The sequence below is a fragment of the Artemia sp. Qi Xiang Cuo genome, chromosome 19, assembly GCF_049724085.1.
Source record: "Artemia sp. Qi Xiang Cuo chromosome 19, ASM4972408v1, whole genome shotgun sequence".
Classification (NCBI taxonomy): Eukaryota; Metazoa; Arthropoda; class Branchiopoda; order Anostraca; family Artemiidae; genus Artemia; species Artemia sp. Qi Xiang Cuo.
In genome coordinates this window covers 31,288,245-31,305,417 of record NC_142812.1, presented here as the reverse complement: position 1 = coordinate 31,305,417, position 17,173 = coordinate 31,288,245, and the positions used below count along the sequence as shown (strand labels likewise).

The following is a 17,173-nucleotide window of genomic DNA, read 5'->3' as shown; positions in this document are numbered from 1 at the left end:
AACTACAAAATGAGTTTCAAAATCATTAATTCCCTTCCTTGTTTTACTCTTTGAAACTTCAGAGTAAATAATAATCAAGTCTGTATTGATTAGCCTCACCTTTTCTATCTTATTTTAACCGAGCGTGCTTTAGACGTTTTCATAAATAGAAAAAGAAGGCAAAGATGAAAAACTAATCTTTTATGAAGGCAAGGGATATTAGAATTTTCATGTATCTTCGCAAAACCAAAGAGAAACAGAGAACTTCTGGTACCTATAAAAATTGTTGTATTCCAAAGGTGCGCTCTCATTTCCATTTACCGCTATTTTTGAGGGGGTTCAAGTTCTTTCTCGAATTTCCCATAAATTTGTCTTCGCAATAGGCTTTTACTGTTAAGATCAAGCTATATAAAAGCTACTATTCCTGAATCAGCTCCAAATTACAGTTTTTATTACTAGTCAGTTTTTGTTTTTTCAAAATATGTTTTTAGACTTTTGGTCCCTATGGGACGGGATCTGCTCTTTACTAAGTTGCAGCTATTGTTGCAGCCAGGACTGCAACTAATTCAAGAAAATGTTCCTCATTGAAACTTATTGCAAATAAGATCTGGAAAATATCCTTTAAGGCCAATATATAATCGTCCTTTCAAGATTGAATTGAAATCAGCCTGCTTCTTGAGTGTACAAAATCTTTTGATGCCTATTTTCAAGAAATACTTATATTATCAAGCCACAGTGTGCACATTTTTAGCTTTTTGGCGTGGCTAAGCCCCACCCTTCTCTGGTCCATCATATGCCCTTTAATATCCGCAAAATAGCATCATTGGTCCAAAACAGTTTTTTCTTTAATTGCTATCGTGGCGCTTTTAAATATTTTACTTTCCATGTAAATTTCCTTTCGATCTCATTAATTCGCTTCTTTTAAGGGAAGGATTGGAAAGAAAATGAAACAAGTTATTAATTCAACCAGTGAAACATCACACTATTAACTGTCCTGACTTATTTATAATGTTTTTTTTTACTACCTCTCTGTTTAATTAGCTTAATATCTCTTAATTGTTAAGGGGATTATTTTTTAGCACCAAAAGGATCTTTTTGTAATCTGAAAAGTTGGTTGTGTACCTGATGATACAACTCAATGGTGATTATTCATCGACAGTTCAAAGCCAGACTTCAATCGCTTCTCCTTAAAATAGTGGCTCACCACCAGTGGGTCACGACCCCCAAGTGGAATGTCTTAGCCTTGTCAGTGGGTCGTCAGTGAATTGGACTTGACTGAGAACGGTTCGTCTGGAAAATTTTGGTTTCGATGCACTGGAAGTCAAGCCCCGCGTTAGTTGTGATATGATAAAATCTACCGTTCTCCACTTCATCATGTTGAATATAGTCGGCTTAGAAGAATACTAAAAGCCAACGACCCCAAGCCCTGATATCTTGCGTGTCAACAAATGTTCGTTTGTAGGTGATTTCGAAGATGTTACTTCACCTACTGTATTGTAAACTTAGCAGTGACTAGGGATGTAGTGCAAGAAAGACAATCCCTTCCTTTCTGCGCCGCCTGTTCGTGATACTGAAGATTATTTGATATTAATACGAAAGCAAGAGCTTTGTCTTGTTAGTCCGATCTGAATGTTGTATTTTTGGATCTACATATCACAACTATGATAATAAAGAGATAATTCTTGTGCTGCTTCATTGATTCCCTGCCAGTAAAAGGGATTTTTATTCCAGTTTCTAGAGAAAATAGCTGCTAAGTAAATATGGTGTTTATTTCTCGTTTGTTTTCGAATATTTTGTTGGGTGTGCTGCAAGTAAATTAAATCCGAAAATCGTTGTTGTAATGTTGATAGCGTGTCTCTTCTTATCAAAAAGAAAGCAGCATTTTCCGTGACCCTTACAGAAAATCGGTCCTTGCCAGGCGCAGACTCTAGCTCTTAACCACAAATGAATTGTAAGACAACTTTTTCTGATGGAAGTAAAGACTAAAGTTGTTGATTTTTAGGTTTATAAAATATACACAGTAAACCTTACAAAATCCTCAATCAGCTTCAAATGGTGGTTCTACCTCACTTTATATTTTTTTTAAATATCATTTAAACTCCCAATTGCTATGACCATTGTTTACTCTTTACTAGGTTTTTGCTTAAAACTTTTGTTTTGCTTAAAACTTCCTGTTTAGGATCTTAGCCTATGAATGATTAAGTTTTTTTTTTTTTTATTTGGTCCCTTAGTGACAGGTCTCTATTATAATTTGCATTCCTCAGCATTTTAATACTTTTTGGGCGAAAAACAATATTTCGTGGAACAAAAAGACACAAAATGCCGCTTTACTGAACTTCGTCAAGAGGGGGGGGGGGTCAAGACATTCTTCTTAGCTTTAAGACCATGAAAAATATAACGGCTATCTTCGAATGTCAATTCTGTGTTATTTTGAGCCTCTTTGGACAAAAATTGATGTTCGGTGGTCCAAAATGGCAGAAAACGCCGTTTTGTTTTGGCGATATCTCTTTTGTTACTTAAAAAGGCGCTAAATATGGTAATTATCTTTTGAATGAGCCCTCTACTAAGATTCTACGACTATTGGCCTGCGAAAAAAAGGAGACACGATAGTGCTTCTCATGCGAAAAAAGTGAGTTTCCCTATTGTTCAAGATGGGTGGTTTTAATTCTCAGATATGGGGTTTTTAGCCATAGTGACTCCAATGGTATAATATTCATTTCAACCCGACGCAATTATTGAGGAGTTTCAGCAAGGGTGTGTCCAGTATTTTGTTCTGGGGGGGGGGGGTAATTTTTTACGAAATAACTTCGCAAAATAGCAGATCAAAAATTAGTTAATCTGAATTTTTGTTACGTTTTTACGAGTAGGAAATAACTTAGAGGGAGGGAGGGGGTGGGTTCAAGCTCTGACCCCCTGGATACGGCCTTGGGTTGCAGGTTCTTTTTTGAAATTTCCATGATTTGTTTTCGCAATAAACTTTTATTATTAAGATTTGCCGACATAACAGCTATCATTTCTAAATCAGATTCGAACGGTGATTCGTCATCACTTGACAGTTTCTTTTCAAAACACCTTTTAAAAGTCCGGTTACTATGGGCCGTAGTTTGCTGCCATAGCCTTTACTAGGTTGCAGCCACAGCTGCAACCATGATATTAGTTAAAATCTCTCGAAGTCTCTTGGAAACAGATTAATATTCCCCTGGATATAAGCATAGAAACGGAGAAACAATTGGACTGTTAATCTAGGATGATTTTCCTTCTCAAGGAAAGTTTACCTCCGTTTTGGAAACAAGAATATTGCCCTATTAAGATACTATGGCTTCTTAATCGCAAATTAATTGGGACCCAGTTTAGTTGCTATATTGATGAAAGAAGACAAAAGATCATGAAAAACTTTAAGGCAGATTTTTGACAACAGACCATGTGAAATCAGGATTTTCCTTTGTCTTGGCAATTTCGTTCAAAGGGAATTGGTCGTGAATAATGGATGAAACCTAAACGAAAATAACTTGAACCTATCGTGTTATATATTTCCAATGGAGGTGGACGAATTGCTACATACATCGTGTTATATGCACACCTTTTAAGTAAAATAAAGAAAAAATATCCGAGAGTAACTTTTTTCCTCATTGAATAAGTAATCACAGGCGGATCCTATTTCCAAATTTGGGTCCAGACGGATGTTTTTTTTTTTTTTTTTTTAAGCTAATGTCTCAACCCTTTTTCCTTTAGAATATTGAAATATACGTTAATCTAACATAATTCTTGCTGTTTAAATAAAAGTTTTAGGAAAAGATTTGCACTCCAAATCATGGGATGTAATGGTGTTTCCAAGTTCTAACCTCCACTCCTTACATCAGTGACTGCCTCAACTCAAGATACTCGTGTGACCTTACACTATCGTACTGCATGTATTTGAAAGGTTGAAAAATGAATTTCAAAACACCAACTCAGAGGATCGTTTGGACCAAATGACAACTTCAGAGAGTTTCAGATACGTGTTGTAACCATTTACCTCACTTGTTTTTGGGAAATATTTAGTGAAAACAACAGTATTTGATATCCTTACGACAGCAACAGTATTTGTTGTCCAGAGTACTTGTTTCAATTTGACTTGAATATATTACATCTAAGAAAAAACCTTCGGCTTTTTCTTAGAAAAAACTTAGTAAAGAACGAACCACGTTGTCATCACTTTTACCAAGCCGTTCTTTAAAGAAATGGGAAAAGTGATTTTCCTTGTTGCTCATGATGAGTGATTCTTCTAAATGGATTTTCGGCTATGGTGATCCCAGTGGCGCGGTTCACATTACGATCTGGCACCATTTTGTGGGGTTTCGGGCTATTTTTGAAATTCCCACAATTTTTTTTTTGTAATGAACTTTTATCATTAAGATTAATTGAAATACTAGTTGTCATTCCTGAATCAGCCTGACAGTTATTTTTTCAACGCGTTTTTATATTTTCCGTTACTTTGGGCTAGAGCTTTTTATTCTTGCTTCATAAAATTACACACACAAAAAAGACTTCGACTTCTTCTTATTGGATCAAGTAAAAAACGAACTACAGCAAATCAGGCAGTGGAATCACTCAAATATGACATCGTACACCAGAAAAGTAGCTTTTTAAAAGATCTGTATGTGATATATATTGGGGTTGATGATCAGCTTGGTAATGTGGGATCCATAGCTCAAAACAAGCTGTACCAAGACACTGCAGGGCCGACGAAAGGACCTTAGCAGTCAAAAAATGTTGTTACATGCTCTTGTATGTGAAGATGTACTTAAAAGGGCACTAGATATAGCAATTTCCTTTCAAGTGAGTCCTTAACATCTTTATGATATTTCAGGACCCCACTGGGGGACATTAAAAAAAAAAGAAAAATGAGACACATCATCGCTTCTCATGCAAAAAAGTGATTCTCCTTGTTGCTCAAAAACGAGGACTGTAATTATGTAATTTTCGGCCATGGTTATTCCAATGGAGCAGTTTCCATTTCAATTCAACACCATTTCGTGGTGTTTCAGGCTATTTTTTTACATTCCCACAAATTTGTTTTCGCAACGAGATTTTACCAGCAGCTTAAGATTAATCGAAATAATAGTTACCACTCTCTAACCAGCTTCAAATGGCGATTCTTCCTTACTTGGCAGCTTTTTGAAAACACATTTTGAAATTTTCGGTTACTATGTGCTAGGTTTCGTTCTTTACTAGGTTACCTTTAAGGGGGCAACCATGATCTCTTTTCAATTTTTTTAATTTTTACAACTTAAAAAAGAGTTTAAGTATTTAGATTTGGGAATATTTCTGAATGAAGTGAAATAATTCTTTTGGCTCGACACTATGGATTCGTGTTTTCTGAAGGATTTTCCGTTCTTAGAAAGGGAAAATAATTTTGCTGATTATTGAGAAGTAGGGAAACCTTTAATTTCGCCTCGAAACATGGACTTAGGCAGTCACAGAATTCCTGTAATTCTTGATGAAGGAAAGAACATCCATCAAAGAAGGGCTAATGTATCTATGTCGGAAGCTCAGATTATAAAGCGTCCTACTGAGGAAGTTCTTCTCCTCAAATATCTTCATGATTTACTTGTTTGACGGATGATAGTAACGCTGGCTCAGATTGCTCTGCTGCTTTGTAAGATGAGTTTTTGATATCCGCAGAGACTGGCGTTAGAATCGAAGAGAAAAACTGTGACAGTGATATCACTGCTGAAGCGCAGTCCTTGAATTATTTTACTGATGAAAACAGACTGTTCAGCGGATTTGTGTTGCATCACACGGCCAAAGGTCTTTTCTGCAAGTAAGACATGCTTTAACATCATTGATATCAATGAAAAGACTTATTTCAGCAGCAGGGGATATTTTTACTTTGAAAATAGATTTATTTGGGAAAAAAACTTTTGGTATGCTGCTGTTGCTGAACGCAATTTCAAAGCAACCGATGCTGCCGTGAATCAGTTTCATACTCATCTTTTGTTTCTTATTGTCAACTAAATATTCACTTGCTTTATTCGAATTGCGTTTGGAATAAATAAGACAATGACTAATACAAAGTGTTTGGGCTCATGAATACCGAAATACTTTTTACAGAGTAATTTATTACTGAATGCTTTTCTCGATAAATGTTTGTAGAAACTATCTTCATAAATTTTTTGTTGAGGTTTTCGTATTTTTCTGAAGTGTTTTTTACAACAGTGTTCCCAACGCATGCTCACTGTGATTCACTGGCGAACAAAAAAATAATTTTGTTTGTAAAATGAAAAATGTTGTCTACTTATGTTCAAAACAAGGATAACGATACTAGAAATAGAATTAAAACGTTTAAATACAATTTTTTGCAGTTTGATTTCATTACATTTTAGAAAATATCAATGTAAATTTTTGATATTCGCTGTATTTTGCTTTAGTGACGTCTTGTTACAGTGTCCAACAGGGGTCTGCGAGATTACGTCGTTTTTTATCCCAGAAATTTCTTGATGAAATCGTTCACCATGTCCACCTTACAAAAAAAAGTATTTTTCGAAATCAAGTGGTTGGGTGAATGTGGCGGAAGCAAATGCCCCTCCCTGCTAAATGAACAGCTAAATGAAATCTTGGATACAATAATTTGCAACCATCAGATTCATGAAAGATTTTGTTCATGTCAATTTAGAATACATAAGAGGGAAGAATACATAAATGTACATACTCAAAAGTTAGAGTGTTATTGTCTTTCTTCAGTATTGTTGTATTAAATTTCCAGGTAGCCTATGTTCAGGTATGTTGAACTTTCGATATATTTTTCAGGTATATTTAGCCGACAAGGACCTGTTTATAATCAGAGGTGCTGGATTCCCCTCTACATACGAGGAGACAAAAACAGAGGTGCCTATTAGTGACTACCAAGCACCAGCTCCTGTCCCACCCCCAGCACCAGAACCTGGAACTCTTCTTTTCACAATCCAAAACGGTAAATGACTCCTATCGGTGTCTGAATAGTTAGGTAGAAATAAATAACATTAGCACGATTTTTCTTACAGGTGCTCACAACAATAACTTTATGGAAAGACTTTTATATTCTGAGATGCTTGGTGTATTTTCGTTGCTAAACCCTTAGAAAAAGTATCAGACCTTTTCCTTGTCATTTTGAAAAGTCATTGTTTTCCTTTATTTTCTAACTAATATATATAAAAAAAAAAAATTGACCTTTAAACTAGTGTAGGCAACGTGTATTAAGTTATTAATGTAATTGACTAAGTGAGCAAAATCAAAATTAAAGAAAACCTAAACTAAACAGGCAGTTACTCAAAGAAGCATAAAAACTCATAACAAATTATAAAGATGCTAAATTGATGAAATCTATCCTTAAAAAAAGGTTAGCCTACTAATTTCATCATCCTTCGTGAAATCACCGGTATACGAAACAAGAATATTGTCCATTGAAACCATCCTATTGTGTAATAAATAAAAAAAAACTAATTTTTTCAACTGAAAGTAAGGAGCAACATTAAAACTTAAAACATGCTACAGCATCTTAAGCTGTTTAGTACAGTATATTTTTCACTCATTTTCTGTAGATGCACCAAAAGGTGCATTACTTTATATGGAAGTGTTTTTTTTATTAAAACCTTAATTTTCAATTTTTCTAATTCATTTTAAAATGTATAGGATTAGGAAATTTTCACTTGGCCAATTTAAACAATTAGGTCCCATTTTCACCGTCCTTGGTACTTTATGCCTTTTTGAATCTTTTACTTTAAGTCATTTGTAATTAGTATTCGGAATTTGAATTTGCTCGACACAGTTTTATTATGGCTAATTTATAGTGATAATTCAGATTTTCAAGATTAAGATTTTTACTGAACACGCAGAAATATTCAAATAGAGCCAACATGGAACTGAGCTTGAATAGAAGGCTATTATCAAAATAAGATTTATAATCCACCGAAAGACGCAAATTGTAAAGAAACCCCAAAACATGACAACTTAAAGCAGGAGAGGGACAAAGAAGGCTTCCCCGGCGTGGCAAATTCACTGAAATATGCTTAAAAAAAACAAAACAAGATGACCCTGTCATCAAGGGTAAATAACATATTCTGCTAATTTTTTGTTTAAAATAGACCAGCTATTCAGATTTTAAATATTTTATTCAGTTTAAGCTTATTTGCTGTAAAACGGATTTAGAATCTCATTAGAAATCTAGCTCTTTCACAATTCACTCATTGGAGTCTATATATTCCAAAATGAGCCAGAGAAGAAGGGAGCGAACGACAGGGGGTGGCAAGAATATGGGAATAAAAAAAATAATTAGCTGGACACTGAATGTCATAATGCCAAAATAATAAATACAAATTTTTAAGTTGTCTAAGTTGGCTAATATATTAAGAAATTAGAAGAGAGTTGCTGTTTCTAAAAGACTTTGACGTCGTCTAGGACGATGAAGGAAAGTATCAAGGATTCTTACAGCTTGATATTCTATTATGTGGAGACATTTAAAACGAATAGGGAATATATTTACGTACATAATTGGACAATATCTTAGGCATGACTCTATTAGTGAATCATAAAGAATTTTAATAATTGGAAAGGAAAAGTATATTTTATTTGATTTAAACAACCTAAGTTTTGGGCTAGTTTTATACGCGGATGATGAGAATGACTACGAAAAGATAAAAAATCATCAAGAAAAATCTCATCAAAAACAGAAATGATCTATTCCCAAAGCCAAATATTTTGGGTGAAACTTTCTTTATTGATCACATGGACTCTCAATATATAAAATTTTTTACTTCTTGAAGTTTTTTTCTTCTTTTTGAAATTTTAACATCTTGTAAGATTGTTTGTGATAGATATTGAAATTTTTAAAAGTAAGGCCTAATGACAGCTATTCTGAATAAGCAATCTAGTAAAAACATTAATTTTTTTATTGAAGTAGAAAGCTGTCTTAGAACAGTTATTTTTTTTTGTTAAAATAGTTATGTACAACTTATAGATAGATAATAATTGTAGTAAATTTTATTCTTTCGGCATAGATAGTATCTTATAGTCTTATTATTTTACAGGAGTCGATAATAGAATTCCCGACCAGTCACCACACTTTAATGGAGGAGGTTCGTTGCCATTCCCGTTCCCACCCTTCCTGGAGTTTGGAAGACCAGCCTTGAATGGTACAATACAGCCCTTCTATCAGGGTCCAAATGTTATTCCGTTCCCAGGAAACCTGCCATCTAAAGAAACTTTCCCAAATGTGGCATACCAACCCGGATTCAACCCAGCTCCTGAAAAGATAATAACCGATCTTCCTCTAAATCCATTAACTGGAAAGCATCCAGTTAATGTTAAGAATACTCTACCAGATTCACAGCCATTTGTAGTGCCCTCTCCTGGCTTACAAAGCGAGCGTCCTCTCCATGAAAAGCCACCATTGCCAGAGAACGAGAAATTTATAGCTAGACCTCCACCAAGTCCAATTTCTGAATCTGATGAAGATTATGAAGATGAGGTACCTCCACCTCTATTTCCTCCTAGGGATGTGGAGTTTTACTACCCAAATCATAACGCTACAGAAGTACCTCCAGGCCCGGCTGGCCCTGGAATTTTCGTGCCCCCACCTGTTAATTTTTTCCAACCAAGTAATGACACGAGACATAAAGAACTTCTTCAGAAAGTTCATGAAGCTAAAATCTTCATGCCACCGCCTTGGACAAGTGGCTTTATACCCGTGAACCTAAATGAACCGATTTTTGAGCCTAGGGATCCAGATGGTTTTAAACCACTTGCATTCCGGGAATTGACTGATGATTCTGTAGTTAAAGGAGAAGAACGAGACAATATAGACGAGGAAATATTTCCATTTACTCATGAGTTTTTGCTAGGAAAAGATCCTGGGAAAAATGAACTCCACAAATTCTTTGAAAATCAAATTGAAGGGTTCGGTCGTCCCAGTTTGAAACCCGGTGTAAGTCCATTTCTAGAGACTTTTCATGACAAGACAAGACCAAATAATAATAAAAATGTACCCACTGAACTATTAATCAGCCCTCCTAGCTTTTCCAGCCTACCAATTTCAGGTATAAGACCTGGCAACAAGCTTGAATCTGATGTAGCAGTGATAGATCCTTTTGTAGAAAGTGGAAGAAAAGGGCCTTTTCAGCAACTTAAGAAAGATTTTTCACAAGCAGAAGAAAATCCCGGTGATTTTAAAGGAAACAGGCGAATAGATGAAGGAGGTACTATTGAAGAAGGTGTATTCCATCCCATGATCTTCTCTCACAGCAACGTTGCGCTTGAAGATAAAAACCAGAATGTGCTATTACATTTCTTATCTGATGGATTGAGTCCAAGCAATAAATTAGAAAACTCTCTTTTTGTAGATGGCTCCCTATCTCCTCAATTGAATGGAAATGAATCCCTTGAGGTAATTGATGGGATAAATCCACGCTCGTTTGAGGGAGATTCGGATCAGCATGTAAATCCTGACAAAGAGTTTTCAGACAAGACTGTGGAGTTAACCAAACAGCTTCCTTTATTCCCTGCTAAGCAGGCATTTGACGCTGAATTTTCCTTTCCCACTGAAAATACAGTAGTTCAAGGTATTCAAGGGGTACCTAAAGACATGTTAGGGCCAGTGCCTCATGATATAATGGAGGAAATCCTTCTTGAGATGAAAATTTCAAGTGAATCTTCAAAATCCGAAAACATAGAAGGCTTAAGTCTCAGTTTCCTATCTCCAAGCACTGATAGTGAAAAATCTGACGCAGCCTCCGTTCAGTTGATTGACGGGACAGGATTTCGAGACGAAATAACTGCTACTGGCGATCATATTCATGAGCTCGGGTCTATTGAAATTAAGCCTTTTTCTCCTCGAGAATTACAAACTCAAGATCGGGAGCAATCCCAGAGTTTTGAGTTTCCGAAAGGTCTAGAAATTTTTGATATTGAAATAAAAAATAGTCCTATTGAAATTGGATTAGTTGAAAAGCCATATATTTCCCAATTTGACGATTTACTAACTGAAATAAAAGACTCAGTTCCAGGGACTTCCTTGCTATCAAATTTCAAAGAACAGACTGACTTTTCAAAAGAGCAAGAGCATCTCTTAAAAGATATTTTCTCATCAAACCAAGAGCATAATGATTCTAGTGGTAAATTGGAAACTTTCCCGAAGCTAGATACAGAAAAAGTGTTAGATGTAGGTACAGAAACAGACCTAAGACCAATTAGTGATAAAAAGCAACATCATCTGGAAAAGGCTTTTGATAATCTTCCTTCTCTGGAGGAAGAAAAGTTCGTTACTCCAATTGACAAACCAGAGGTTATAAACGCACTAAACATTGGCAGTTTTACTGAAAGGCAACAGCTCGATATCCCTTTATCAGAAAATGGTGACATATTAAACCTGCATCAATTAAATAATGCTGAAATGGATTTAAAACAGGATGAATTACTACTTCCACTGAATATATATAGGACCACAGAAAATCCAATTAGCTCAGTAGGAATATCAACAGAGATTTTAAACCCGGATTCACATATTCTAGTGAAAGAATTTGGAGATAGTGTAAGTGGAGATAAGCCTTTCACTAGTGTTCATAATGATGCTCCTTTGTTACCCAAAGATGAAAGTGACATTCACTCACGCAGGACTGGTGACTCGAACATCGTAATTATTGATGGAGTAAAACCAACAGAGATACCCGTACATTTCAATCATCCTGCGACTCTAATTGAAAGAAAAGAAATCATTACACCATCTGGTGAAATTATCAATAAAAACGAAGCTTCTGGAAATATATTAAATAATGAGGAACTTCAGAATTATTATGCCGTTTCTTCTGTACCTGTTAAACCACCAGGATCATTCAAAGGTATCGGGGCCAATTTGAAGTTGTCTGGCCTCAGCACTGCCGGAGTAGACAATAATCCAAGTGGGTTAAATGCTGAAAATTTAAGCCCAATACCGATTAATGATGGTGAATTCGGTAATCTTGGTGATAATCCCCATAGTTTAGTTCCTACTTCATTGCCTATTTCCCTGGAAAGTGACATTGACGTAAACTTTAAACCACCTTTTCCTGAAAAAGAAGAAGAAAGTGAAATTATTCCAGTAAAAACTTCAGTTGAAACACAAACTATTTTTACATACCCATTCACATTTTTTCAAACAAGTGACGTGAAAGTACCGGGCTCCTTCTTTAAGTTTGAAACGAGACCGAACCAAAAGTCTTACGTTAGTGTATCTCACTTTGGACCAAGTGGAATAGGTTATAGCTACTCATATTAATTTGTATGTGTGTGTGATTTTGTTACGATCTCCATTTTGTATTTTTGCCCGTTTACTATTTGTTTTTTTTTTCGAATCTGTAAAACATTTGCATGTAAACTAAATAAAATTACTATTGAAGTCACCATTAGCTCATCGTAAGAAAAAAAATAATATGATTTATGTAATAGCCGTAATCGCTTAAATAATAAAAGAAATGTTCGTATTAAAATGATTACACGACAATCGAGTTGCACTAAAGAAGCAATACATTATAAATTGCATAAAATCATTTACTGAAATTTGTTCTACTGAACAGTGGATACCCTGTGAAGATATTTTCCTTAGCGTATAGCCCTTTGCCTCTCAACATGGAATTATGACTATGTGCATTGCGTTTCTATCAAAACAGTGATTTCTTAAGATTCCTAAATAAAGAAGGTATTATCTCAGGTGGCCAAATCAAGGGTCTTAATGCACCGCAGCACACACTTTGAAATAGAATCTTAACTTTGCAGTGCAGATTAAAATTTTTTAAAAGAAAATGTCCGACTTTGAAATCCTGTGTTTTTGACATACCACCTTTTTCGGTTCAGTCTTTCATGATGCACAATCAGTATATTACTTAGTGTATATACGTATACCTCACTAGATCCATGAACTGAGAAAATAGGCCTAGACAAAAATAAGATAAAATCCATCTGAATAAAAGTCGAATGCGCCATCCTATTTTTTGTGTATTGCTGTGATTGCTTTAGATTTAGTTTTTTTTTAATTTGGGATCATTTGCTGTAACAAGATGGCAAGAACCTCTTATCTAACGAAAAAAAGAAGAAAAAAAAGAAGCTATTTTGAACTAAACATATCTTAAGATGACTTGAAGTCCAACGAACTTTCGAATAATTGAAACTCGTAGCTACATGTTTAGTGTCAGAGTAGGTCATATTTAAATGTATTATATTTCATGCTTGTTCTAATATTTGGATCTAATATATAGACAAAATGTTCTAAAAACTGAATTAAAAAAAAATTACTGGGAAAAGTTTTAAAAACATTCTATTCACTAAATTAATGTTAAGTTTCTTTTTCTATGTATTTAGGTTGGAACTACCAAAGGTAAACCATACGAAAGGTGAGACAGTTCGAACACGCAGGATAATCGAACCGAAACTTTATAATTCATGAATATCCTACTCTATATTAAATTAAGCTGACAGAAGCTCTGCAACTTAAGTACTTATGTTCTTCTGTCATAAGTTTATAATCTCGTGATGTATTATCTTTTGACTTTACTTAGAAATTATGGTTTTTAATCCTAGAAGGTAAGCCAAAAAGTTGCAGATGATGTTTAACTTTGATTCTTAAGACGGTGTTTACATGCCTGAATTAAGGTGGATGTTACAATGTGCTTTATCTTCTGCTTTTCGTGGAAGCGCAGACAGGTTGAACAACTTAAACCAGGCTAATACCAAAGTGGTATTAGCCTGGTTTATAGTATCCTCTTTTATAGTATCTAATCCAGCATTTGAACTGTCTGACTAAACTGAACTGTCTAAACTAACTGTTTGAATAATTCGGCTGAGCTTAAAACTTGTGTACCAGATTAAAAATTTGACACCTCGTTTTGTGCATTGCTTGTTGGAATAGTGACTAGAAAAGTTTTCCAGATATCAATTATTCAAGACTAAAAATAAAAACAAAATGTTATACACTTTAAAGTTTACAAATTTTATAAATTAGTTTTTTTTTTATGAAATAGAGTTTGAATAAAAGTTTTGAGGTTTTATGACTAAATAGTGCTTTTTCAGCGAGGAGAAACAGAAGAGAGGTGCTAAGCGATTCTTTTAACCTCGCCAATCAATGCATTAGGTGCGATTGCAATATTTGGTGCTTTAGCTTCAAAACCTGTTTTTGCTGGAAGTGTGCTACTGATTTTGTGCTACTGGTTTTGAACAATCGTTCTGTACCTCCCAACCCCCTTTTTGTAATATTATTAGTATATGATTCAAAATAAAGATTCATGTGAAATAGATTTTAGATCTTTAGATGGGGAAATGTCTTTAATGTTTTAATGCTTGCAAATTGTAAAGCACTTCATCATATTTTAAAAAGAATTTAAAGTGATACAAAATATGTAATATAATTAATTCTTGAGTAATAAAATCTAAGCTATAATAAACGTAAAAAACGTAAAGCTATAAACATACTGTAATGAGAAGACTAATCTGCCACATTGATACCTAGATTGAATACTATTTTGGCTTTGATAGCCTAAAATATACCGGATTACAAAACGAGTAAAAAGGCTTTTTAGATGCAATAAAGAGGTTTTGGTACCAGTAACGTCATTTTCAACTTGCGAGGAAAGAATAAATAAATCATCCTAGAAAAATGGAAACCTCTGTATCAAACGATTTTCACTATGCGTCATTTTTGCATTTTGAATGCATAGAAAACACAAGGGGGCTCATACCAGCCCAAAAATTATACATGCCAAATTTTATACGACAATTAATTAATCTAAATATAAAACTAGCGGACGTGGGAATGGTAAAGATCTTTGCCTGGTACAAAAAAGGATGGTTAATGTTAGCTTCCCAAATAATCTTATTTTTCTCTCATTTTCTACTGCGTTTTGTCCAAAGCACATGAATTTTTTATTTACCCGAAAATTGTCTTTGACGAAAAAACACTTTTTTTTAAAGGAAATGTTCCAAAAGTATGTGTTTTTCTGTGGAAACTTATTAGTGTGAACCTAGAGCTTGCAATACCAATTTACTCATCTAAGTGTCTATGAAAGAATGCGGAGCATTTTCAGTAGGTTCTTCGGTCATGAATATTTATAGTTTTGGTTGGTTTCAATTATAGCATCGTATGCTTAATATGAATGATATTTTTTGTAATTTCTTCTTCTTTTTATATTCGATACGCATTAGAAAAGTAATATTACTGTATTTTATTTCTACGAATGTTTGTAATGAACAATGCTATTTAATTTTCTTAGGTGCTATTTTTTGTATTTTTTAGAATTTACGTTTGTATTTTAGGACTGATTTATATTATACTTTAATTTTCGATTTTGCGTTAGATTGACTTTGTGAGCATACTGACCTAAGAGTCTGTCCGACTACAGGCATAAAAAAAAAATCATGGCGTATGCTCATTTGTGAGGATCAACAAGACTATTTCGTTCTCTTAACCTAAACATCAAGTTCTATGTCCTCTTACCCCCCCCCCCCCCAAATTGCCATATTTTTGTGAAAGTTTCAACGTGATCCCCCTTCCGTGAGAAAAAATATGGTATACTTGCCAATGCTATTTACAAAATTCGTCACCTTTTAACGAAATCATCGAACTGTATCCAACCTCTGTAATAAGGAACACTTGCTTGCCTTCAGGCTTTAGATATCTATTTTATAGCATTTTGTAATTTTTTTCAGAGCTAAAGATTAATAATTGTCTGGGAGTTACGGATAATTACCCATAATGTAGGTAGACAGTTTAAAGTGAATGCAATTATGCGGGAAAAGGAGTAAAATAAGCGCTGACTGTATTTTGTTTTGAATCAGAGATTTATTTATATCATAATTATGCTATATAGTTCCTAGATATATCGTTGTGTTGTACAGTCGAATCGGTTGTTTCTTATTTTGTATTATGGCCCCTGTCTTTTTTTATCAATAAATGGTGATATTTTGTTGCAAAGATATTATAATAGCTGTAGGTTACCAGTGTAAGGACTTGATAGGGCAATAGCAAGAACACTTATCTATGACAACTTAAGTTTGCATCTTAGATAATACAAATTGTGGTCTTAGAGAAGGCTAAAGGCTTTTTAATCTTAAAGAAGACTAAAAAGTCAAAACTAAAAATTTTGTTTAAAAGAAATAATCTAGCCGAGATAATGTTCGGCTAGAAAGTAGAAACCAATTTTTTCCTCGAGAACCCTCGAAATTAATTGAAAATAAAGGGGCAACAAACTCACATGGTTTTGTATAACTTGATTTTTTTTAACTCGTTTTCCTCAACAATCAATCAACTCAAATCAATTTGATATCTACAGTACGTAAAGCCCAACCCGTTTTGCGCCCTTTGTTTTCACCATAGATTCATAGATTCTCAAGCGAGAAACTATTTTCTGCGTTATATTCATTTCGAAAACGAATTTAACGAAATTGTATTTATTTTCAAGTCTATTTTTAATTAATACATTATGAATAATTCCCAAAAAGCTCTTACTCAGGTATAAAACCTACATTGAGCTCTCTTATTTACATACAATGAATTGTATATTTCTTTTAAAATCTAATTTTAAATAATAGATTTTTATACATCCTCCTCTTCCAGCTCTATCTTATTTTTTTTACTAAGTATTAAATAATCTTTATACTATATAAATTGTACTCCCCCCCCCAAAAAAAAACATAGGCGCATCCCGTAAATTTTTTTTCAAGGCTGACGTACTTAACAAGAAACCCTCTCCCTCAAAAAAGGTAATAATATTCATTCTTTGTTTTCTACACTAATTTTGAATAAAATTGTACTCCTCCCCCCAAAAGAAAACATAGGCATCCCCCCCTCGAAGAATTTTTTTTCAAGCCTAGTTTTAAATTATAGTAATACTTCATCAAACAGTTCGTGGTAACGAACTGTAAGTAAGGAGCGACCCGGCTTAATGGTAACCGAAACTGTAGAAAACGGAATTTTGATACCAATAGATACATCAAAAGAATAAGATTTAAATGCTGATTTCAAATACATAAGTTTCATCAAGTTTAGTCCTACCTATCAAAAGTTAAGCGCCTGAGAAAATTTGGCTGATTTTCGAAAAAAGGGGGAAAGACCCCCTAAAAGTTATAGAACCTTAATGAAAATCACACCATCATAACAGAGAACCCTACTGCGGAGGTTTCAAGCCCCTATGTACAAAAATGTGGAGTTTTGTATTTT

At 34.3% G+C, this 17,173-nt stretch overlaps 1 protein-coding gene across 1 annotated transcript in view; it reads left to right on the top strand.

Moving 5' to 3' along the window:
- LOC148940727 (uncharacterized) overlaps positions 1 to 15,900 on the top strand; it is a 93,945-nt gene extending 78,045 nt beyond the window's left edge. The window contains exons 5-6 of the mRNA XM_089104721.1: positions 6,769 to 6,931; positions 9,024 to 15,900. Of these exons, the coding sequence (XP_088960847.1) occupies positions 6,769 to 6,931; positions 9,024 to 12,244 (3,384 nt within the window). The 3' untranslated portion in view covers positions 12,245 to 15,900. The remainder of the gene's footprint in view (positions 1 to 6,768; positions 6,932 to 9,023) is intronic.
- Positions 15,901 to 17,173: the final 1,273 nt, after the last annotated feature.